General features: G+C 37.2%; 1 protein-coding gene across 25 annotated transcripts in view; it reads right to left on the reverse strand.

Annotated features, from left to right (window-relative positions):
* The window catches only part of STXBP4 (syntaxin binding protein 4), a 214435-nt gene that overhangs the window by 74989 nt on the left and 112206 nt on the right, over positions 1-27240 (reverse strand). For all 25 annotated transcript variants that reach the window (XR_012008817.1, XM_072779972.1, XM_072779973.1 and 22 more), the window contains one exon: positions 463-520. Coding sequence is in view for 24 of the 25 variants with exons in the window: in XM_072779972.1 (XP_072636073.1) it covers positions 463-520 (58 nt within the window). In the remaining variant the exon portion in view is untranslated. The remainder of the gene's footprint in view (positions 1-462; positions 521-27240) is intronic.

Consider the following 27240-nt stretch of genomic DNA (forward strand, 5'->3'; position numbering starts at 1 on the left):
ATCTCCAAAGCATGGAACATTGCCTGATACACACAGCAAATATATTTGCAGAATTAACAAAGTATGTACACTTTTAAAAATTAAAAATGCTGATTACTATTAGTATTATTGTTAAGAAGTGTTAAGACATACAAAGTCGGTTTTTTCATTAGATGTTAACTTTTCATAAGTGTTAATGTATTTAGCCAGAAGTGAATTCAGGCAGCCAACATTGAAGTTCAAAGTATGATCTTGTTCCAACTTTTTGCCGTTTCCCTTGAAATAATTACTAGCCCCCCCCCCACACAATATCTGATATTAGCATTTAAATCACATGAAATGAAAATGGTGAGGCTTCATTTCTTGTTACTAATTTTTGTAACCTCCAAGAGGGATTCTTGGTTTTGCTGATTATTCTGCAACTTCCAGGTTCCCTCCAGATGTGAAGGAAATTGCTTACTTGGTTGAGATGCTTGTACTTACTTGATGAAGTACTTGATTCCATCTGCTGTGTAAGCTTCCTCCCACCCGTAAGGTAGGTCTAGAGTGAAGGGAAACCAAAAATACATTTAATAAGATGATAAAGATAACTTTATTTCCTGGATGCAAACTTCCCCCATCTTTACAATTATTTGAGTACATTTCTTGTACAAAATAATTTTCTCGAGAGGAGGAATTAAAACAATTCAGATGAGCTTTCAGACTCAGCATCTTTAGAACACAATAAATAAGTCTCAAACAGTTAACAATCTGCTTTAGTTGCATTAACTGGATTATGACTTGTCATTTACATGGTGTGAGCATTTTTGTCAGCAGGATTCAAGCAAAAATTTTTGGTGCAGGGGATGGTTTTTGCCTGAAGGCAGAGGATGGACAAGATGGCCCCTGCTTGTCTATTCTGGCTCAAAGTTTCCTTAATTGGCTCCTTTTACATTCTTCCGTTCAGCTCTACAGGGAATTGGTGCACGAGTGCCAGATCAGCAGGGGTTTGAAAGTAGCTTCTGGACAAGACCAAATTCCTTGTGAAGTCTGAAAGTTTAGCAAAGTGATTTACAATGGATGGTGGTATTTTATTTTGTTAATTAAAAATTTTGTGTACTAAACAGAAATGGCCAAACAATTTGCTTAACTTAGCTTTCATTTCTGTAATGGGATTGAGAGTAGTTAGTGAGCTATAAAGAAATGCAGATTGAAGTAAGCAAGAAATTATTTGGCCATATTTCTGTAAATGAGTACATTTGTGACCTCATCATATCAAGAGAATAGGCCCATGTTGAGGTAGCCACATTCTCTTATATTCCAGCTATGGATGATACTCTTCTAGAATACAATGGTTTCTATCTCTCTGCTATATCCTGACGTGCTGCGAAGGATTTTAATTGACCTTCTGGATCAGTCCTTTAATCTTGGATAGTCATGGCTCCATTGATGGTATAATATACATTAATGCACTAAAGAACAGACTCCATGGCTCAGGTAGTCTACTTTGAAAAGTAACTGAGCTTCCACAATAGACCACTGATTTCCATTCCCCTAAGTCTCAGCATGAGGCAGAGCAAAAATGCACAAATCCGTAACTATTTGAATGAAATAAAACCTTACTCCGTCATCATTCACTTCTTCAAGATTATTCTTTGAGAACAGTTTTGAATATGTTGTTTTTATAATTAAGAAAAGAAAAGCTTTATTTTATATCTATTTCCAATCCATTACAAGTTGTATAAAAGAGGACCTTGTCTAAAAATTCTGTAACCATTTCCTTTGTAGATTAACACAGGCCACCTAGCAATTTCTTTGCTCTCTTAGTGAATAAATGTTCTTATTTTAAGCAGAAAATGAGGAGCGTCTGGGTGGTTCAGTCAGTTCAGCATCTGCCTTTGGCTCAAGTCATTATCTCTGGGTCCTGGGATAGAGCTCAACATCAGGCTTCCTGCCTAGCAGAGAGTCTGCTTCCCTCTCTCTCCTTCTACCCCTCCCCATTGCTTGTCCTCTCTCATAAATAAAACAAATCTTAAAGAAAAAGAAAGTAGAAAATGAGCATTTCTGGGAAGTCAGCATAAGCAAATGATTGGCTTCTTTCAAGCCCCTGAAGTGACACTGTATCCATATCTTCTAGTAGTACCTGCCCAGCTAGATGGGCCATGATAAACTGCTTGCTACAATGGTTCAAGTGGATTTATTTCCTTTTTTCACACTTTCTGTGTTTTTTTTTTTTTTTTTTTATTAACAGATCATCTTATTAATCACTGACAACCACCTTGCCTGCAGGGAAGAGTGTCATGACTATATAGGAGAATCTTGCTTTCATGATAAAAATGCTCAGAAATACCAGAGTATCTGGTCAATAAGGCAAAGACAGCTGAAAATTACATAGGAAGTCATTCTAATGTGACTAAGGTTTCTGTCCAAATGATTTGTTTGTCCAACCATTATGTATATACTTCTAGATTTTAAGTGACGGGTTTTTTTCATGAAAAGGAGAAAAAATGTACACTTTAGTATCTTTTAATTCACAGCATCATTTAAAAATTGAGACTGACATTGGAGTACTGCACATTCTCTGTGCCATCAGAATAGAATTCCTGCCCTGATTATTTTCTTACAATTATTAAACAAGGACTATAACTCAAAACAGACTTATTAAAGGTACTAATCCATATCCATCTTAGTTAATATGGTTACTGAATGACAGTAGCCATAAAGATGATTCTTTTGTGTTAAATAATATACACAGCTTATGTTAGGATAAATCCTCTGTTCTGAAAAAAAATAAGCATTTCTTTTTAGAAGACTGAACGGTTTCTTCTTTTTTGTGCAGCTACTATAATCTGAAAAACAGAACTGGAGACTAAACTGATATTAATAATCTCTCCGTGATAGTTCAGTACTAGAAAACATAATCACTGTCCAATTATAAACTGAGAAACACAACACTGATAAACCAAGTAGTTTACTTTATACAAAAAGAGAACGTTTGATTTCCACAAGCTTGTATGCTTACAATAGACTCAGTTTTCCATTAGTAAATGATTTTATAGAAATAAAATAAATGATTTCAGTACAATTGTAACATGACCTAAATACTTTTCAATAATCATTATTATTCCAAGGCATTAAGTTTTTTCTCCATTCCTCTATCTTAAAACTATTATGACAACCATAATCACTTGAAATTGTTTCTGATTGGAAGTGTTTGTCTATAGACTCTCACATAACATTCTTTCCATCAGAGATCATCTGTTTCCAATCAACCACTTCATGGGGATGACTCCAAAATCTTCATGAATATCTTGCCAAAGTAAGAGTATTATACATATTTAGCTGTCACCTAAAACTCAACATATCCCATACTAAACTCATCATGTTTTCATACAAACCAGCTTCCTTCCAATTTTCCAGTCTATTTAGGTAACGAGATTCTCTTTGTCATATTTGGCCCATTCATCAAATTTGTATTGATCATTTACTATGTGTTCAGTATTTTACTTTGTGTTCAACATGCAACGATGAACAAATAATCATGACCTTGGTCTTATGGAGCCTTAAAACATAATAATAAATAAAGACATCATTAAAAATATAAATAAGTACAATGATAGAAGAGTGTTGAATACTGTGAAAGAGTAACAACAGAGACAAAGCCTAAATCCCCAAACACACAGAGCTACAAATCAGTAAGAAAAGGCCAATGACAAATAGGAGTCTATGGAACATGTTGAACATTCAGGACATTGGAAAGACAAGTGCACTTAAACACATAAAAATATGCTTAACTTCACTCTTAATGAGACAAATACAAATCAAACTATTATGAGATGCTATGTATATGTTAGCAAAGATTAAAAAGTTGTTGAATAAGACACTGTGTTGAGAGTGTGAAGAGGCAGTCATTCCCATACTGATGGGAGTATAAATTAATGACATATTTATGGAAAGTTGTCAATATCGATGTAAAATCCTAAATGCTAATAATAACCACTGACATTTCTGACATTTATTGAATGGCTATATGCTGGACACTGTTCCAAGTACTACACATGTACCAACACTGTCAGGCCTCATGGCAATTCTAAGACATACTGCTATCATCTCCATTTTATAAACAAGGGAACTGAGGCACAGAAAGGTGAAATCATTTGCTCAAGTTACATAGCTAGCCAGTGGCAGAGTCCAGACTCTTAGGCACTACCCTCTCTGTCTCCCTGTACCATTTAATCCAGCAATTCTTCTAGGAATTTAGCCCACAGATATGCTCTCTGTACCAGATTATTGTTTTTTTTTTAAAAAGGATTGGCAATAATATAAATAACCACCAATGAGAACTGAATGAAGATAGCATATCCCGATAAAGGGATATTGTCCAGCTGTGAAAAAGAACGATGAAGTAATATATGTACTAGTTTGAATGGGAGTGTGGGATAAAGGATCTCTGGTGGAACTGGAGTTAAGAAGGTATGGACATGGGGAAGAACACTCTAGGCTAAGCAAACAGCATGTGCAAAGGCTCCAGGGATGGGAAAAGCTTGGCACATTTGAGGAACTGAGAGATCATTGTTGCTGGAGCATAGTGAATGAAGGAGGGGAGAGAATGATACAAGATTTGGCTGGACAGATAAGCAAATATGACTATATGGGGTTTTGCAGGGCATGTTAAAATTGTTTGAGAGTTTCTTAAAAAAGAAGCAGGAGATCTGCTTCTCATTAAGATGAGGAAAACTGCAAAGAATTTTGCTCCCACCGTATGTGGGGAAAGCTGTACAACCTGAAAAATATAATGATTTTTATGAGTCCCTCAGAGACTGAGTTCCTTACCTGAGTTGACCCTGAAGTGAACTGAATTCCAAAGGGTGAAGAGCCCCTCCAAGAAAAGATGGGGCACATGAACTCTTTTCTCTTGGCAGAGCACAGTAAGAAATGTTGCCATAAAAATGGGTAAGAAAAAAACATCTAAAATCATAACAAGGGCTGCTTATGGGCTAGCATGATAGTTTTTAGTATTCCTGGGAGCTCCCCGCCCTCCCCAAGGAGAATCTGTTCTCTATAAACAGCTCCTTTCTTTTCTTTAAAGATTTTATTTATTTATTCATGAGAGACAGAGAGAGAGAGAGAGAGAAGCAGAGACACAGGCAGAAGGAGAAGCAGGCTCCACGGAGGGAGCCTGACGTGGGACTCGATCCCGGGACCATAGGATCACAATCTGGGCTGAAGGCAGGCGCTAAACCACTGAGCCACCCAGGGATCTCTTAACAGCTCCTTTCTTACAAGAAAGATTAGGGGTCAGCAGGAGACCTGAGGGAGCCCCCCTCCCATTGGGTGGTGCAAGTTCATGCAATACCTGCAAAGTTTCGAGGAGGGGAACAGGTATACCATCAATGTTCTGGGCCCTGCATGAGTACAAGATGATGGCCAATTGCTATAGGGGACAGGTATAAAACATGCACAGGCCTCAACCCTCCCTGATATGAAGGAATAGCTGGCTGTGGCTGGAGAAAAAGCAAGAAATACTCCCCGATACTCCTCACCCTGGACAGGACACCGAGTGACATGAAGCAAAAGACAAAAAGACATTGGTTCCTTGGGGACAGAAATTGTCACACCCCCAATGCCTGTCCAGACTCCAAGAAAAAACTTTTTGTCCTGGTTGGGGGCAAGGAGCTGTAAAAAACCTGATGTCTTCATCCTGCATCAACACTTAGGTCACTGGAGCGGCAAGGGCAGGAAACATTTCAAATCCAGAATCCTACACCTATACAGAGCAGAGTCTGACTTCCACAGGGAGAGGGGCAGGAAACCCACTTGAGCACTGAATAGGAGGTAGGTTGTCTGCCACTGGGGAGGGACAAGAAGGCTGAGAAAGTCCTTCCCCTGTGAATTGGGCACAGGGCCTGCTAAACCAGAGACTGGGGAGGGAAAACCAAGAGCCTCTCCCCAACCCTTACTCTCCACATACACCTCTAACCTTGCACTAGGCAAAAAGCAAGAGCCCTCTACTTGTGGGGGAGGGCAAAGGAGCAACATTCAATATCCACATCCACTGTGATGTGTATAGAGCCTGCTGCCTGCCAGCTGAGGATGGAGCAGAAACACTGAAAAAACCCTCCAGCATCCTGACCTTACATAAGCATAAGAGAATGACAGACAACCACTGGAGGATGCTAAATTCATTGTAACCCTAGAAATGATATGTAAACCCAGCTTGCCTACAAAGGAGACTGAATTCTCCATGCCTGCCTCTACCACCTGCCACGCTAATGGCCTAACAGGGATGAGATAGGCTCACTTTTGGGGTTAAATAATAGTTATCCCAGTGTCTATGGTTTTATACATTCAATGTCTGACACTGAATCAAAATTATGGAATACAGGGGATCTCTGGGTGGCTCAACAGTTTAGCACCTGCCTTCGGCCCAGGGCATGATCCTGGAGTCCTGGGACTGAGTCCCACGTTGGGCTCCCTGCATGGAGCTTGCTTCTCCCTCTGCCTGTGTCAGAAGGGAAAAAATAAGAGAAAAAACAGAGATCATTGTCAAAAGATAAAACTATCAACAGAACCAGATCCAAGGATAGACAAAATATCGGACTTTAAGATAACTAAACAGTAAAAGATCTAGTGGAATCTGGTGAGTTATGGTTGCATAACCTTGTAGCAATGTTCATTACTAAGGTATATTGTGCAGAAGGTGGATGATTGTGTTTGTGGAGGCCTGGAGTCTTGTGAAATGGTGTGACAGGAAGATAGAGGGCCACGTGAATTGAAGGGATTTGTGAGAATGATTGGAATAATGAGCCTCAGACTTACAGGTTTATATACTGAATGAGAAGACAAGTAAAAGCTACAGTGGAGGCTGAAGGATAAAGATAGGTGGGTAGTCTGAGGATAATAGAGCATGCAATGAGCTAGAAAAGTGGGAGGTTTGAGTGGGAGTTTGAACCACTATCTGTGGATGCCAAGGCTCTTGGTGAAAGTGGGGGACCACAATAAGGTGGGAAAAAACAGGCAGGGGTGGGGGGCAGAAAAAAAGGAAGAGTAAAGGTGGTGGGTTCACATGGATGACAGGATGGCAGGAGCAGGGCTTAGAAGAGTGGAGAATGAGAATTCTGAGAACAAAATAAAGACAATACCACCGATCTCAGAACTCAAACAGCCAAATTTACTTGAAAAACACTTGCTAGTGTAATTGCTATAAAAGCTCAAATACATCTTACTTTTAGGATCTGTTATCTTGAGAGGAAGAGAGGGAGGGAAGGAAAGGGTGAGGGAGGGAGGAGTGGTGGTCGGGAAAGGATGAGAGAGAGATAGAGAGAGATCTAACTCACAGTAAGGTTTCCCTAGAGAATATCACAATAATAACATAATAGAATTTTCACTTGATTTGCAGTCAGAAAATCCAAATCTATATGTCATGTTCTTCAATTACAAAGTTGAATAACCACGGAAAAGTAATAATCTTGTGGAGTTTCAACTTTCTCATCTACAGTATACAACAGTGATCAATAGCCATTGTTTTGCCTAAGGATTATCATGAGATTGTTATAAGATAATGTAAACTATACAAGGATACACAAAAGGAGAGCATTATTAGTCATAGTCATGAAGAAAAACAGCTCATTCTTCAGAGCTTATAGTTCTAGAGATATATACAGTAAGGGATATCTAATATAAAAAATAAATATTAAATTATCCACAGGGGATATCTCTATTAAGGCATAGAACATTTTTTACAATCTGCTACTTAATACAGGAAATGATAGAGTCTCTTTCACCCATTCATTGAATGGGTGATGGTAAATATTTGGCAACCAGCTCTTAGTGCTGCGAGGAGCCCTTGTTTATAGCATTTGCTTATTTCTGTAGTGTGATTACTCCTACTATAACTGATTTCAGGCTACTAATGCGATGTCACTAACTACAGTGTTGGGGAGCAATGCCAAGTGGTACACCAACGTGCAGTGTTCCCAGATGTAACAGACATACATAAGAACAAAGATGATAGTATAGGAAAATGATAGTAGGAAAATGATTAGGAAGTGGTGAGTTTTGAGTATTTTTATTACTGTTTTAAAAAAGTAATTTAATTTACAGTTTAAAATTTTGATTTTTAATAATGGCCATGTTCGACAGCACACAAAATTCTTGCAAGCCAGTAGTAACCAGCTCCAGTATAACCAGTGTGGAGCCCATACCTTAGTCCTAACAGACATAAAGTTCCAAAAAAATCAAAGGAGAGAAATACCATTTTGTCCATTAAGTGATTACATGACACTGTATCAGCCTAGTCTGAGAGGTGGAGAAACAGTGCCCTAACAGTCAGCTGTATATTTATCAAATGTTCACACAGAGCTTTCTTTTGCCTGACATTCTTTCAGTTGTCTCATAAACATTAACTCACTGCATCCTCCTAACAATCCTTTGCCATCAGTGCTATTATTGACCTTATCTGATAAGAGGAAACCCAGGGGCCCAGACATTTAAGTAGCTTGCCCATTGTCACACTGCTAATAAATGGTACAGTCACAATTTGAACTCAAGCACTTTGGTGCTACAGCCTATACTTTTTTGCTGTTGTTTAAATATTTTATTTATTCATTCATGAGAGACACAGAGAGAGAGAGGCAGAGACACAAGCAGAGGGAGAAGCAGGCTCCCTGTGGGGAGCCCGATGCGGAACTCAATGCCAGGACTCCAGGATCAGACCCTGAGCCAAGGCAGACGCTCAACCACTGAACCTTCCAGGCATCCCTACAGCCTATGCTTTTAACCAGTGCTGTGCTGCTTCCACTTCCCTAACTTCTGGGTGCATGGTCAACCACCAAACTTCAAAATGGTAAAAAATACCTTTGTGCCTAGCTTTTTGAACAACCATAACAACAACAACAACAACAACAACAACAACAACAAAGAAAACAAAACTCCCCTATCTCAATCTCTGCATTACTACCCAGAGAAATGCTCTTTTGAAAGGAACCGAAATAATTTTTAGGCTTGAACACAAAGCAGTCTATTTTAGAGACATTTTATGTTAGATTTACAATTGTACAAGTTAATTCGTAGGTCTGAATCGCAGTACCAATTTTAAAAGAACTAGCTAATTTTACTATGAAAAAGGAATCTATTATACGGAGAGATGATTGTAACCTAAAAATAACCAAATAATGCAGTATTTTAAATATAAAAATATTTAATTTTTCTAAGGAAAAATTAAATTAATTAAAAGTTAAAAAATTTCTAAGGAAATAATCTCTTAAAAAACTATATAGATTTCCTGAATTGTGCTTTAAACACTCCTTGAAATTAGACTTGCATAAACTGTAAACAGATATAATTTTAGATTCCTGGCCTGAGTTTTTACCACATGGTTACATACACCATTTAAACAAGCAGAGAGAGAGAAAAAAAAAGCAAATGACATATATAATGTAGAAAGATTTTATGTTTCTATATTTGTATGTCTCAAATTCAGAAGTTTAAATGGTAACATAATTAGATATAATTTATTTCTAGTTAGAAGTCACTCATTGAGCAAGTTAAAAAGCTGTAACATTAAATGAACAACATGGTAAAAATATTTGTAGAGGTTATTTGGTGGTTCATAGTCCTCTTTATCTTGTTGTCACCATTCTGGTCAAATATTACTAGTGTCCACTTAATAGGATGGAAGAAACTAATATTCATTTTCTACGGTTCTCTTTCCAACAGATGCAAAACTCAGTGTTTTTACAGTTGAAAGTCTTTTATTTCCAGTTAAGATCATGGGGTCCAGATACCTGAGAAGCCAGTTTAAGCATTCTTTCTTATACCGTTAACTCTCATCTCATGACCCAGACTGAAGGTGAGAATGCAGGATTCTATTGGCAATTATCTTAGGGCATTTATACGCTGGGGGAATGATCTGTTTGTAGGCATGTTTTGCTCAAAATCAAGGACATAAAATGGACTTCATTCCATGCACTAATATAAATCAGCATAAAACTTGCTGAAGCTATCCTCACTAGAGTGTGAGATCTTTCTCTGTATAATTAGTCTAAAGAGATGATGTATGTGTGTGTAAGGGGAGTGGGTGGGGTTCCTAATCCTTTTAGTGTATGAAGATAAACAGGATTTCCTTAAAGCACTGCTATTATCAGAGTAATAAACATATTAAGAGGTTAGTGGCTACTGAACATGAATTAATAGACCTAGTAGAAGGGGGAAAAATGAATTCCACTTATTTTTTCCTTTTTTTTAAAGAGATTTTATTTATTTATTCATGAGAGACACACATACAGAGAGAGAGAGAGAGAGAGAGAGAGAGAGGCAGAGACACAGGCAGAAAGAGAAGCAGGCCCCATTCAGGGAGCCCGATGCGGGACTTGATCCAGGGACTCCAGGTTCACTCCCTGGGCCCAAGGCAGGCGCTAAGTCACCGAGCCACCCAGGCGTCCCCCACTTATTTTTTCTACACCATTCAGGAAAACTGATTTAGTGACTAGAGGTGTAGAGTTACTGTCAAGGAAGCTTGATATTCACTGGTTAAATCTAACGGCAGTATGTTGGGTAGCCCAAAATAGACACCACTATTTGCCTGCAACTAGCAGGTTGCCTGAGAGTAATAGGCAGACAGACTTGATCTAAGAAAACAGGAAGAGCAGTTTGTTAACTTGGTCAAAATGCTTGATTCAACTGACAAGAGCAATTAGTGTACCTCTTAAGGTGATTTCATGAGTACATCAATGGAATGTCATTAGTGTTCTACTACCATAACATATTTATAAAAGTATCCCATACCAGAATACCAGAATTCTAGAAATTATGTATTTTGGAAGTGAGCTTTCAAGAAAACATATGTTATGGCTGTATATGTTTTCTTGTAAACTTAGCAGCCTAAGACAATACCCACTTCTCAGCTCACAGTCTTGAAGGATGGAAGTCTGGCATGGCATGACTAGGTTCTTTGCTCAGGGTATTAAAACTGAAATCAAGGCGTCAGCTGAGTTTTGTTTTCATCCCCAGGTTCTGGAGGGAAATTTGCTTCCAAATTCATTTTTTTGTTGGCAGAATTCAGTTCCTTGAAGCTGTAGGACTTAAAGGGCTACTCTCAGCTTAAACATAGCTGGCATTCTTTGCCACGAGACCCCTCCCTCTTCAAGTTGCAATAGCATGTAGCATCTTTTTCAAGCTTTCAATTTAACTTCTCTGTCTTTGATTTCTAGACTCAGATTTAAAGGGCTTGTGTGGATAATCTCCCGTTTTAAGGTCAACTAATTATATATGCAAAATCTCTTCACAGCAGCACCTAGATTAGTATTTGGTTGAATAACTAGTAGAAATTGTGTATATATACCAGTGGCCAGGAGTTTGGGGGGGAGGCACCTTAAAATTCCATCTACCACAATGATCATATTATTTATTTCATATAGTGTCTAAATCAGAAGTGTGAGACTTTTTTTGTTCCCAGGAAATGTCACTGACAAAAATATATCAAAAACCATATACAAATTAAAAGAACTTTGTAACTAATTTCAAGTTTTATTTTTATTTTTTTAAATTTCAGTTTTATTTTTAAAGGAGATGTGTAAACTATCAAAGTAATCGACAATTTAAATTAGACATGGGATTATAAACTTTTCTTCCCAACTAAGTCCAGAAAACTAAAAATGTTTTTTTTTTCATTTATTTTTCAATAGGAGAAGAGAAACGATAGAAAAAGAGAAGTAAGCAAGAGAATGAGAGACCAGAAGGTAAAGATGATAAAGAGATGAAAAAAAAATTCTCACTGCTCCTAACAAAATTGGGTATAAAGCTTATATTTGTGTGTATAATTACAGACTATATTAAAAAAAAAAGCAGGAGAGACAATATATAAAAGGGACTAGGGCAGGTTAAATTCAAGCACAGTTTAAGTTTCGCAGGTAAAGTAAGTTTGGCTATGGTGGCCTCAAATCTTCAGGTCCCATCGCTTGACCTGATTTAGAATCTTATCCAAGCTGGTAGAGCCAGTCAAAATCTCCTTTAGAACCTGTCCAGTATGGTAACCTCTGCTGAATATTCTTCATAGTGCTGTTGGCTCCTTAAATCCCCAGACCCTGATCTGCTAGAAACTTTGCTCAACACCTTTTCTACTCACATTTATTGAATGCTTACTGTCCCAGGCCTGGTAGCATGGTGACCAGGTTCAGAACAGTGCCTTACACACATATACACTGGTTACTCAAGAAACTTTCTGTTGACTGACTAGAGAAATCTGCCTCCCATGACGGCTGACGGTTCAGTGAATCTTGCACATATTTGAAATTCTACTGTTGTTCTAAGTTCTTTGTACTCACCAGGCGAACTTTCTCACAAATATTTGCACAACTGTTATTTGTAGATTTTGACAACAGGGTAGTGGAGGACCATCAGATAGGCAATTTTACAAACACTGACATAGACCAGATGAAATTAAATCAAGATCATTAAAAACAACAACAACAAAAATCAAGATCATCAATGTTTCCCATACTGAGGATAGTGATAACTCTAAGTATCGCTAATTCCTAACCATGTAGCATTTTGCTGTTGACATTGTCTTTGAATGAAAAAAAAAAAAAAAGAAGTCTGTTTATCTGGAAGTCTGCTAAGGATCTCAGGCAAAATAGAACAAATCATAAAATCAAATGTTTTGGGTATTTGTCTTTAAGATTTAACTTTTTATGAAGTGTATGTTTTAAAAAGATTTAAAGAAAAGCAATAAAAACCCCTTTGTAGAACAAGGGAATTTTTAAAATAATAACTTGCATGCAGTCAGATAAACTCAATATGAATGAGTTACAAATTCAAATAAAAGTATTTGATCTTTGCCTTTCCTCCTCTACAAAGATTAGCACTTACAATATAATGTCCACTTAAAAATTTTTTTTAACAATCCATAGTATAGAATTCAGAACCCCTTTAAAAGCACATATCTATAAAAGGACTCATACTTGAATGTTCATATGAGCTTTTGTAATAGCCCCAATTCAGATGTCCATCAATTAGTGACTAGATAAATAAGTTGAATATCAATCCAGTGGAACATCACTCAGCAATACTGATAATTAATATACAACACCATGGACAAATCATAAAAGCTCTATATTATCAGTAGAAGATGTTACATACTTTTAGTATAATATGAAATTTTAGGAAAAGTAAAACTATAGTGACAGAAAGTAGATGCCTGAGACCAGGAATAATGGAGGAGACTGATTATACAGGGGCACATGGCAAAGTCCTGGAATCATGGTGATGCTATGTAACCGCAAATATTGTCAAAACTCAGTGACTTGTATACTTACATTTTATTGTATATAAATTACACCTATTAATTTAAAAGAGCAGAGGGAAATCTTTCAAAGCAGTGGTATGAACAACCCCATTAAAAATGTCGGGGTCCTTGGTGGCTTAGTCAGTTAAATGTCTGACTCTTGATTTTGGCTCAGGTTGTAATTTCAGGGTCATGACATCGAGCCCCACATCAGACTCCACGCTCGGCAGAGAGTCTGCTTCAGATTCTTTCTCTCTCCCTCTTCCTCTGCCCCTCCCTCAAATAAATAAATAAATCTTAAAAAATAAAAAAAATTTAAAAGACACTTTAAAATATGGCTTCAGTCTGTTTTCATCTTCATGTCCTATTAATCCCATTTGTCTAGCCACTGAGCTATTTCTTAGAATATACTATGTCTGTCTTTCCCTCTATGCTTTTCCAGATACTGTTCTTTCTACCTGAAATGCTCATCACTATGGAATACAGTCACTCAATAATCACTTTTGAATGAATTTCAAAGACCATCGTCATGTACTAGAGTTTCTTTGTCAGCTTGTAGGCAGATCTCTGACATAGGGACCTTTCAGTTAGGAAATCTATCCAGAATTTTTTCCTTTGGTGGAAAATTTACATATAGTGGAATGTACAAATCTTAAGTGCACATTTACTGAATTTTGACAAATGCCTAGAGCTATGTAACCCCAAACCTTTTCAAGATATAGAATATTACCATCATCCCAGAAAGATCCTTTTCCAGTGGATTCTTAACTATCATCCCCCCAGAGGCTAACACTGTTCCAATTTTTAAAAATATTATAACTTTTACTTTTTGAATTTCCAGTTAGTTTTTAAGAATTATTTACATTTCTCTGCTTAGACAGCCGATTTTTGCATTGATTGTTGAGTATATTTTCTTGTACATAGTTATAACAGATACTCTTAAAGTCCTCGTACCAGCATCTAGATCTTCGGGGACTTGACCTCTGTTCTTTGTCTTTTCTCTTGAAAAAAAAAAAAAAAAACACGACTTTTTCCTGTTTGTTTTTACATTGGGTAACTTTGATTTATGTTTAATAAATTATGAAAGTTATATTGTGGAAACTATAAATTCTCCTATATTACTCTGAAGAGTGTTGTTTGGACCAAGCTATAAGATCTATCTCTCGGGCAATGGCTCAAATCTCAGTTCAATTTTTTTTTTTTTGCTTAAGCTGGGCTATTGCAATGGTCCCTGAACTTATATAGCATGGGTTCAGCCAGAGACTTGGGCCAAGGTTATTCACAGAATTTGAAGTTCCTTACACCTGGCTGTCTCCTCTCTGGGCTTTCCCCTTCACTTTCTAGTAGTAACAGTTGCCCCAAACTTCATATTCTAGTTCCATAGTCTATAAAGACTATAGGTTATCAGACTTTTACTGCCGTATGGGTCCTGCTAATAATAAGGCTTGTAGTAAGATGAGGCAAGCGAGGTGTCCAGGGTGCAAAATTTAACTCTCTGGCTTGCAAAGTGCTGTGTCAGCATGCAACAGTGATGCACCTAGGGTGCCTTGCTTGCCTTACCCTAGTCCCAGCCCTGGGTCCTATATCCTCACCCTGAAAGTGGAACAAATGAAAAACTTACCCCATGTTGGTTTCTTCTTCCAAGTTTTGACTAATCCCTGGAATCTGCCTGATTTTATTTACTCTCCAGAGACTTTAGGTGGTTGGTTTTTGTTTTTGCCCAGGGTTTATAATTTGGGTTGGGCAGGATGGTTAGTCATCTAGGAGCCTACCTGGCCATAGTGGAAGCAAAACTAACAGAATTTTTGAATAGAAAGAGAGCTCAGGAATCCTCTATTCAATTGTCTGATGTTACAAATGGGAAACTGACACCAAAATAGGTTGAAGAGCTTTGTCATGGAGTCAATTATAGAGAAAGACAGTAATGTAACTTCTAATCTAGTGATCATCCACTATGACATTCTGTGACAATGCTTTTTGAACAATTTCTATGCTGAATGTAAAAATGTACTCAGACCTCTTTTTCAAATGTAAATAGTGTATTAGCTCTCAATTATTCATTACTGCCTGCTTAACAGTTTGCTATTGTTATGAACTAAATGTATCCCCATAAAATTTGTATGTTGAAGCCTGAACCCCCAGTGTCCTTGTACTAGCAGACAGGGGCACTTAAGGAAATAATTAACATTGAATGAGGTCAGGGGTGTCTGGGTGGCTCAGTTAGTTAAGCCTCTGCCTTCTGCTCAGGTCATGATCTCAGGGCCCTGGGATCTGTCCCTCATCTCTGGGTTTCCTGCTCAGTGGGAGTCTGCTTCTCCTTCTCCCTCTCCCCCTAACCCCTGCCCCTGCTCGTGTTCTCTCTCAAATAAATAAAATCTTTAAAAAAGAAGTTAAATGAGATCTTAAGGGTGAGGGCTCTGATCCAACAGGATTACTGTCCTCATAAGAGACACCTTCCCCATGTATGCACAAAGGAGAGGTCATGTGGGGACACAGAGAGGTGGTGGCTGCTCATACGCCAAGAGAAGAGGTCTCAGAATGAAACCCACAGTCTATTCTGTAAATGCCTTTGTTTCTGGACTTCCCTACCTCCAGAACTGTGAGAAATAAATTTCTGTTATTTAATTCACCCATCTCCAGTATTTTGTTATGGAAGCTTGAGCTAACTAACACAGCTATATAAAATGGATCCAAATTTGCACACTGGTAAATCAGCTTACTTGACAGAATTACTTAAGCTTGACTACATAAAGGTAAATTCGTACTCTTTAAAGCACTTGAACTCAGAAATATAAAATCTGCCAATCGGTACAACAAAAATAAAGTTGTCTTAAGGGCTTAAATCCAGTACTTTGAGAAAATCTGTTGTGAGGCTGGAGACAAATGACGTTTCTAAACCAATTTCATCCTATTATTTTTCCTACTTATTTTTTAAATGCTTACATATAAAAATATTAATAGAAATCAGAGTTGGGGGCACTTGGGTGGCTTCGTGATCCTGGGGTCCTGGGACTGAGTCCTGCATCGGGCTCCCCACAGGGAGCCTGCTTCTTTCTCTGCCCATGTCTCTACTTCTCTCTGTGTGTCTCTCATGAATAAATTAAAAAAAAATTCTATAAATCCCTTAAATCATATCTTCCCAAATAGCATGTAAACAGGCGCCATGTAAGTGAAGGTCAGGCCCAAACACATACATCTTATTTGCAGACTCAGAAACTCAGCACCCTGATGCATGATGGACCTCTGCTCCTGCTGCCTTGCTTTCCATACCTTCTGGCCTCATGGTCTATTCTGTCATTTGGACTTCCATCTTACTCCTCAGATTCTCCAAAGAAAGCTGTTACTACCATCTCTTCTCATGGTATCATGGGGGCCACACTTCTCTTTTTACCCAAATATTTTTGATAATGTGTCCGTGGTGACCTAGCCTGTCATCTTGTCACATCTTTAGGTTAACCCAACCCGGCACAGCCTAGACATGCAGCAGTAACCAATCATCAAATAGAAGGTATTTTAGTGAATACAAATTACGAAGTACTGAGTATAATTAGGAGTGCATTATCTCCTAGGATTTCAAATCATATTTTCTTTATACAATATTCTTTTATTTCTTCCCCTTCTCTTTCTTTTGTTCATTGCTACTTGATGTTGTAATCAGGTGGTCTGTTATGGTAACATTAGGTCACACTATATCATTTCTTACTCCAATTTTCTTTTATCCTACCTCTCTGTCTGGCAGTACTTAGTAAAGATCATCCATATCATAAGAAGCTAAGAAATATGAGAGTTATCTCTCATTTGATCAGTGATGATTATAATTTCGGACAATTCAGGATGAAAACACAATTTTAGCCAATTTTTATTTTTATATATTGACATGGTTTGATGGATATAAACAAGCATTCCAAGTAAGTTAGGAGCCAATTTGGCCAACTCTCCCCTTAACTTTATACTGTTCTACTCAGCTATAGTAAGACCCCAATGCATTTCTTTTCCCCTTCATTGAATTAGTTTAATAAATTACTGACAAAAAGAAAAGTTGTTATATTTGGGGATCCTGATAACAAAATACTGTGGCAGAAGGTTATCCAACTACTTTGCTGGTTCACTAATTTAAAAATGTAGTTTCCTACTTTCAAGTGCACCTTGATTTGAGATAATGATCTTTATTTAAGGATATATATATATATATATATATATATACACACACACACACACACACACATATATATATACACACACACACACACCATATATATGGTAATACATATATGTTATATATATGATAATATATAAAGATTTTATTCATTTGTGTGTGTATGCGTGTGTGCATGAGAGACAGAGAGAGAGAGGGAGAGAGAGAAAAAACACATAAGCAGGGGGAGAGGCAGAAGCAGAGGCAGAAAGAGAATCTCAAACAGACTTTCCGCTGAGCATGCTGCCCAATGCAGGGCTTAATCCCACAATCCTGAGATTGACTTGAGCCGAAATCAAGAATTGGACACTTAACCCACTGAGCCACCTATTTAAGGATGTATTTTATTGATTGGATAAATACCTATAACTAAGGACTTTAAGTACTTATTATTAAAGAAATGCTTCAAAAGTTCTTAAAGGTTTCTTGTTTTAAAGCAATTCTCTTTTAATTTTAATATTTTTATTTGCTTAAGAAATCAAACATAAATACACATATCTAAATATGAAAGATTACAATCTAGAGAGAAACTTCTGATTGGTTCTTGTATTGACTTCTTAAACTCATTTAGATGGAGTTTAAATTAACTGCCTTCTATGAATGATATCAATCACTGCATAGAATAAAATCGATCTTCCTTCTTCTTTTTTTTTTTCATTCTTAAATATAGTCATACCAGAAAAAAAAGTAAAAATGCTCCAACTACCCTGAACTTTTGCTTTTCCCAACGGAGGTCATGCTCCTTCACTCATCTCTGCATTTGTACAGGCTATTAATTCTGCCTACAGTCACTGACTCCTTTTCTTCTCTGCTTTGTAAGCTTCTGCTCTTCAATCCGGAACCAGCTTAGATGGTACTTTCTGTGTGCATCCTCACCCAGTTTCCTTGGCAGAGTCCAATCTCCCTCCTTTATGGTACTTCCATGGTTTGTACCAGGTTCTATCACAGCACTTACTACTCTTTCATGTAAAACATGAGTTCCTTGAGGGCAAGGACCATGTTTATCTATATTTGTATCACTTTCTGGTATGTGATATATAGTCTTTGGTGCACAATAAGTGCTAACAATGGCTTGATGAGTTCTCACACCTCAAGAACTAAGACTTATCCTCAGATCTTTAAAAAAAAAAAAAAAAAAAGCAACACTGCCTGGAGAGATTTAGAAAAATTTGGCATTTTCACAAGGAATGCTTTCAGGTGAAAGTGACAAACTACCCAATTAGATGGACATATAGGGGTTTACTTTTTAGGAGCCGGGGAGGTTTCTCAACAATAACACCAAGGTCCCAGGCTCTTTCTACTGTAGCATCCTTCGTGTATAGGCAGTTCATCCTCACTCCTTTCACCTTGTGGTTGAAGAGGGTCTCCAAAACTACAGGCATTATATCCACATTGAAGGCAGAAAGGAAAAAGCGGTGGTCCAGCTCTGGCTGTCCTTGTCTGTTAATCGAATGCCTCTCCAGAAATTTCTAAGCAGACTCTTGTCGGTATCTCATTGGCCAGAATTGAGTTGTGGTGCTACCCCCAGATGTAGGAGGCTGAGAAAGCAAGTACCTGATTTTATAGTTTCAAATATGATTGACAGAGTCAGGCAAACATTGAACTAGCCATAGGTGATAATAAAACAAAACAACAGGAGAGTGGTTTAAGGTTAAGATATTAAGGTACCAGGTTTGTCAGAATAAGTAGGCCTGAAACTTTGGGGGACCCTCAGGTATCAGTGCAAATGGGCATATAGTTAATTATTCATGTTGAGATATTTTCTCAACTGTGGTTGCTTCTAATGGCATAAATAATGAGATATCCATTTCAATCTTGCATCTTATAATTCTTCCAGTGCTTTTAAATTACGACGTGTTTCCTGTCTCCCATTCACTTCAACTTCCTTTTGGTTCCATCACTGCCATTCAAAATTTCTCTGAGCCAAATCTTAAATGTTTCATTCTCTATAAATGTTTTACTGATTTTAAAACAATTTCCCTACTTATTCTTCTGAGCTATTAGCACTTTGTATCATTCATAAAATACTTAGTGTCTTCGACTTTGCATTATGATAATTTGCACAAATATTTTATTTCCCTCCTTCCATAGACTGCTAACTCCTGGAGGGTACTGAGTCTTCTTCCTCAGACATACTTGGTTCCAAATGTATTATCTTGTGAATTGAATATTTAATCCATCTCCTCTCATTTGCTTACAGAGACTCTTAGTGTTGGAATGAAAAAAATGGGAGGCAAGACCCACATGCATGAAAATAGCCATGGCTAACCTGTGACATGAATAAAACATTTCTATTCTGTGTTGAAAATGGTACTCCCTCCTTGTGCAACGGCTAGAATATAGCACCTCCTCTGAGCCAATGCAACTCTGAGGGTATGGAGCCTGCAATGGTACTGAACTTCCTGTGAGAATTATAAAAAGGTGGTCCTTCCTCTAGGAGATGAAGTCCTGTACCAGAGCATCCAGTTGGTTGTATTTCATCTCCCATGAACTCACATGCCCTTTGCTTAAGGCACAAAATGCTCAATGCCCTACAGCAGCTATACAGAAGGGGTTTCAGAAGAAAAGATTCATTTTCATCCAATATATCTACAAGTCTTTTGGGACTTCTCCAGGCTTTGTAGTGATGGGAAAAACATAGAACTTCACATTTTTGGATATGTCTAATTGTCCAAATTTCCTGCTACAAAATTTGTCTTTCTGTTTTTCCTATCTGATGGCCCAAAGACTTAACTTCTGATGCTATATATAATAATGTCTCAAAGCATTACATTGGCATTGAAGCTGCCTCCTGAGCAACACACAAGCACAAGCATGCTACTCTTTATCGGCAGAAACCATGAACATTGTATTTGATTATCAGACATGTGTGTGTACCTGTAAACACTTCTATTTAAAATCCAGTAAGTCAAGTCTACTTTAGGAATCTAATTTATAAACCCTGGGAATCTTAAACTTTATTTTTTCCCCACTGGATCACTGTCTTCTATTTCACGACCTACCTAATCACAATCACTTGCCATCCCACATTGATCACTGACCATCTAACAGTTAAGTATGGAGTTTTAAGGGACGCTGGGTGGCTCAGCGGTTGAGTATCTGCCTTCGGCTCAGGGAGTGATCCTGGAGTCCTGGGATCATGTCCCACATTGGGCTCCCTGCATGGAGCCTGCTTCTCCCTCTGCCTCTCTCTCTCTCTCTCTCTCTCTCTGTCTCTCATGAATAAATAAAATACTTAAAAAAGTATTGAGTTTTAATTTGAAAATATTACTACTGATAAAAAGTTAAATGCTTGCAGTTAAATCTGTAGAAATATTTAAGATGAAGCAGTATTAAAAATTATTCTTTCTCATGTCCTCTAAGTAGCTTGGGAAAGGTCTGAAATTAATTAAAAAGAGAATTCCAGAAAATAAGGGGGTAGGAGGTAGAATCCTTTTAATGTATAATATTTTCTACTTGAGAGGTGTGATTTGGTAACCTTAATTGTGGTTATGTGTTAAGAATAAAAGTGAGATTATAAAATGTTGGTTTGATTTGATGACTAATCAAATACATTCTTAAAAATTATCAGTATAACAAATACAAAGGCTGAGGGCAGAAACACAATATGCATATGCTTAGGAAATTCAAAGTATCTAAAGATTAATTTTCTTTGTTTGAGGTACTTAACCAGGAAAGAAAAGGAATGAATTTATATTGCAAGGTTCCGTTTATTCAATAATTTATTAATACATTTTGCTAATATCATAGGCTGAGTTAAAGTTTATCTTTGTATCATTTGACATATGATAGAATTGGATACAAAGGGCAGCCCGGGTGGCTCAGCAGTTTAGCTCCGCCGTCAGCCCAGGGCATGATCCTGGAGACCCGGGATCGAGTCCCACATCGGGCTCCCTGCATGGAGCCTGCTTCTCCTCTGCCTGTGTCTCTGTCTCTCTCTCTCTCTCTCTGTGTCTCTCATAAATAAATAAAATCTTAAAAAAAATAAAAAAAAAAGAACTGGATACAAAGATTTTGGCTACAGTAGAAGATTAACCATCAGTTAAAGAATCACATATATGAAGATATATTTTTATTTTATATACTTAGATATTTTATTTTGAATCAAAACTTATAAGTATACATTCATTTGTCAATCTTTATAGGCGAAAGTTTTTTCTATGTTGATTAGTCCTCTGATTAGGGTTCTGTATTGTTATTTTTTTTTTCAGAAACCACACTCAAAATGTATCAGCTATCATTTCCAGTTTCAGTTTCTTTAAAGTTGATTGAGAACAAAAAACAGTTATGAAACAATCCAAGAGCAGAACTCATCTAGACTTTTATAATTTCCCCCCAATCTTTTATAGATGACTCCTTCACATCTAATCAATAGCATTATAAGCTCACCTTTATCAAATCTTTCTAAAGCATTTAACTTAATTTTTTAAAAATAACTATTTCCATATTCATATTTCATTAAATTACAAATTATACAATTAATTTATAGTAGCAAGTATACCTGGCATTAATCCTTTTGGAAACAAACACAACCAACTCTGTAATACATTTTAACTGGCACCAGTTTAAGTTCAGGGTAGTACTGGAAAGAAGCCTATCAGATAGGAGCAGATATCACCCATGGGGATCAATCAGTATGCTTTATGGAGAGAAGGGATAGGCTGGTTAACCTGATTAAAATATTTTCTAACTTTTTGGAGAAAGTGGTTCTAAAAACACATACACACTATTAATGACTGTGGGGTATTTTATAATTTACTGAGAGTAATATTTTAAAATTTTACTATTTACCAGGATAATTACTTAACTATTCAAAATTATATACTTTAAAATCACTCAGCTTTTCTTGGGGTGCCTCGCTCAGTCACTTACATGGCCAACTCTTGATTTTGGCTCAGGTGATGATCTCAGGGTCCTGGGACTCAGCCCTATGTTGTGCTCCATGTTCAGCAGGGAGTATGCTTGAGGATTCTCACTCTCTTCTCCCTCTGCCACTCCCCCCTCCCCATGCACCCTCTCTCTAAAATAAATGAATGAATGAATGAATAAATAAATACATTAAAAAAAAAGTGTTTAAACCACTCATTTTTGGTTTCCACAATACTATACTTGCCTTATTTTCCATCTATCTTTCTGACCACTACTTTTTTTTTGTCTAGCTTATTCTTTCTCTATAGACCTCTAAATTTTGTTCTTAGTATTCAGTCTTGGATCCCCTTCTTTTCTCAACTTAAATTCCTAATCTTCGGTGATCTCATAACTTCTGTCACTTTAAAAACCCTACACGTGCTGATGACTCTCAAATTTGGCCAGCACAGCCCTTTCTTCTGATTCCAGACTAATATAAGCAATACCCCAATAAAGTCTCCACCTAGATGTCTCATAGGCAAATTAGACATAATTTTTCCAAAATTAATTTGTTTCTCAAAAGCAGATCCTCCCTGAAATCTTCCCCATCTCACTAAGTGAATCTATTCTGGCCTCCATTCATCTCTTGAAGTGGGTAGCTAGCTCTTTCCCTTGGGATGAGCATCTTCTGGGATGCTCTCTACTTAGCTCATTAGATGGTTGACTCCTAGTCATCTTGCAAGTCACCACTTGAAAGCTTATCATGCAGACCAATCATCCCTGTCCTCCTCTCATTTCTATTAGGGCAACATGTACACTACAGCCACTGCACTTTCTCAGTCTGAATGACATTTATTGGTCTTCCTGTTTATTATTCGTTTTCCTCAACCCTACATAAGCTCAGCAAGGCTAGGGATGATGTTGTTTCATTCATCCCGGTTTACCATGAATCTAACAAAATGCCTGACATACAGTAGGCCCTCAAAAATCTTTGCTGGAAAATAAATAGCACCTTACTTTTTTCTTTAGAACACTTGTAAGTATATAATAAAAGTTTTACAAGATGTGCAATTACTCCCTATCAAATGTATGCTCTGGGGAGGCCATGTCTGTTTTATACCCTTACTCAACATACAGTGTCTGACACATAGTAGGTACTCAATCAATATTTGTTGAAGAAAGGAAGAGAGGGAAGGAAGAAATAGAAGCAGTGAGATGACTGCAGGAGGGAACAAATCCTTTTATAGAAGTTCTTGGAGACTATGGTAATAATTGAAATACAAGCTAAAAGCATTCAATCCATCATTCAGTTGTTCTGCTCATATAATGTAAATATCTGTACCTTTGGAAACAGCTAGAGTCAGCATTTCACTCAACACAGATGTTTGACCTTATATCTATATAGCTGAAACTATTTTTTAAAAAATTTTCTGACTATTAGTGTAGCCAATTTGAATAGGTCTGCGTTTCTTTAAGAGACATACTTCTTGAATGAGTGCTGTGCTATTTAGTCAAGGCCAGAGTGTTGGGAAGCTCTGACCATGAGCTGCATGTTCATTGAAGTAACCTGGAATCTGTCCAGTTTCCTGACAGTAATGTTATAGCATAATGGTTGCCTAAGAACTTTGGTTATCGTCAACATCTGAATGGATCACAAAGGGAAAATTTCGCAACCCAGTCTTTTTTACATAAAGGGTGGCAACAAGAGGAAAGGTCATAGTATGGCTGAAATCTGCTATATCACTTGACATGACAGAGCTGGAGGGTGCTTTGCTTTCCAGAGTATACATACTCATTAAAAAAAAAAAAAAAGCCCAAAACCATGAGATTGTAACAGTAGATTATAATAACAAGAAAGATTCTTTGAAGAGAATAGCACAAAAAATATTTGTTTACTACAGTATCAAATTAAAGAGTCCAAGTTTCTGCCTACCAAGAATTCTAAGGTGACATCAGATATAAAAATAAAAAATATGTTTAAGTAGACAGAAAAAGCACATTTTATTTTTTATTTTTTTTTTAATTTTTTTTAATTTATTTATGATAGTCACAGAGAGAGAGAGAGAGAGAGAGAGAGAGAGGCAGAGACTCAGGCAGAGGGAGAAGCAGGCTCCATGCACCGGGAGCCCGATGTGGGATTCAATCCCGGGTCTCCAGGATCGCGCCCTGGGCCAAAGGCAGGCGCCAAACCGCTGCGCCACCCAGGGATCCCGAAAAAGCACATTTTAAAAAAAATTTAAAAGTGAATCTTTAAATATTTACCTCCTGAGAAATTTCCCTCTAGAAAGATTCTTAATTATACTTCATGAGCTCATCTGCATTATAATAGCACTATGTACTTGTTTTTCATTAACAAAAGATTTTGATTAAAAACTTTACATAGGTAGTGTTTCTATGTAGCTGACTCACATTTTATTAGTAGTGGTAGGTGTGCAGAAAGGGAATACACTGGTTTTGTACAGGAAATACTACAGAGATTTGGAAATCTAGGTCACATAACTGAGCACTGCTATAAAAGAAGAACACAAAGGCTCAATGCTTTTTTGTTTTTGTTCTTTTGCCTTCTGCTCAAATAAGAAAATCATGTTTAAAGAAAAGTTAACAACTAAATGCTTTGTAATTACATTTGGTTAAGTTACATGATAATTAGTTATAGCCATAATTATCCTTTTTGACCTCCACACAGTCTTATTAACATGTTACCTTCATATTTGTGGAGGTTATATTCAATGTGTACTAAGAGCAACCACTAGACAGAAAGCCAGATAATAAAATTTGTGCTTCTGTGAAATCTTTATCTGGAAATCTCAAAAACTGTTTTAAATACCAATTAAGTTTCTGTAGCATCATTAGGCACTAGAATTAAGAGAAGTTAAGAGAAGTTCCCCAAGTTAAGGGAAACTAGGCATGTCACAGGGCAAGCCAACAACTAAACAGGAAAGAGAGCATGCTCACTGCCCTGTACATTCCAACAGATTTGATGCTTCCATGGCTTTCTGAATGTGATGTCACAGTAAACACATATCTGCGTGATGTAATTTAGGGGCTAAAGGTGTCTGAAAATAACACAAGCACCACAAAATATTTTGACAGTAAAATATCTAAACTATATTCTCGAATGCAAATACACTCCACAGCAATGTTTTGAATGCATTGATGAGGTCTTTGGGAAATGGTACTATCTCCTTTGAGCATTTAAAAAAATGTTTACAAATGTGCATTTCTCATGAAACTTTTTAGTTCTTGAGAAATTGAGAACACAGCTCAGATGCTTTAGTCTACATATAAACTATCAAACAAGGACATTATTTCCTGGAATTTGTCTATACTCCTCTATTGGACTATTAATACTAAGGTAGGAGACCTGAGCTATATCGTCACTAACAATTCAGAAAAAGAACCGAAATCTTCCTCTATTATTTCCCACGATGGTTAAACCTAGTGCATGGATCATTTCTGATTAGTCAATTTTAGTTCAGATTTGACTCCTGAACTGTTTGTTAAAGAATAATGCTAGGTGCTGGGAGATGATGTCTCAGTCTCCTAACAAATGACACTGTTTAGATTGGCTTTACTCTGCAATTGCTTTATAACTCTGAACTTCAGGTTCGTTACTGGCAGAACCCTGCTGAGGAATTACTATTATGAACTATGACTGGGCCAGAGCCTCAAATACTCTGGTAAACAGCTTATTTAAAAATAATTATGTCATTGCATTTCATTAAAGAGAAAACAAATGACGGTTTCTACTTCAAAGGGCAACAACAACAACAAAGAGAATGTAGCTAAAAAAAATTCAGAAAATGAACAAAATTTGCTCTTCTCTTTGGGAAGATGTATATAATTCACCATTCTTTAGAAGAAAACTTCAAGGTCTGAGAGGACACAAGCGGCCACGTAAATGTGACCTTCCTCCTTCCCAACCCCTAACGAATGAAGACACACAAAGAACTATGAAGCCCACAGCTCAGTGGGATGCAGCCAGCACACCCGTGCTTTCTATTGTTCAACTCTCTAGGAAGTCATATTATGTACTGGTATATTTTTCTTGCCTTCAGATTAGAAAAAAGAGCTCCATGATTTAAGAACTTTGTTTAACGTATTTATATTTTTAAAAAGAGCCAATGTGTTTCCGAAGGAAGTCTTTGAAGGTTGATTTACTGCGAGATACTTAGAAAAACCTGCCGCTGTCTGTTTCCTTAAGTTAATGTCAATTCACCATCTTCTCCAGCAATAAAAGCATTTTTTCTGCTCACAAAAACTCTCCAACCTGAAGCATAGCCATGCATCTGACAGAACTTTGTCAGTATCTTACTAATAAAGACAGACCCGCCTCTGGGTTACAACCTACATCATAAGACTAGGACAGCACCAAGATGCTTTTAGGAAAGGCTCAAATTGACAAAAGCTTTGCTCACAAAGAAAGGACATTACAGATACTTCAACTCTTTTTTTTTTTTCATAGCCCCAAATCAGAACCGTAATTAAAAGGGTGCCAAAATACTCAAAGTTGGCTCTGGAAAATGGATCCATGATTGCCATACCCAGGGGACCTGTCCAGTCTGATGGGGGAGAACTCAGGGCTTAGTTTTGTTTTCAATCATGAAGCCATTAGAGAGGTGTTCTGCCTTGATGGTATTTGACCAATTATTTTCCTGAAGTAAACAGGATAAAGGGTAATTTGATCAATTACCCTTCTTGAAGTAAAAAAAATAAAAAAAAAGAAAATTTCCCTTGAGTTCTCTATTACTTAAATAGTTCACAGTTAGCCTAGTCTTACAGACATTTCTGTCACAAAGTCTGCACACAGCACACACAGTAGTGATGTGCTGCCTTAAGGGACATATTACTGTTAACGGCCCATCCAGTCATTTGATTATCATTGTTTGGTTAATGGCTTTTTAGGATAATAACTCTGATACAGACAATCAAATGCTTTAATTAGTTTATTACCCTT

The sequence above is a fragment of the Canis lupus genome, chromosome 16 (assembly GCF_048164855.1).
Source record: "Canis lupus baileyi chromosome 16, mCanLup2.hap1, whole genome shotgun sequence".
Taxonomy (NCBI): Eukaryota; Metazoa; Chordata; class Mammalia; order Carnivora; family Canidae; genus Canis; species Canis lupus.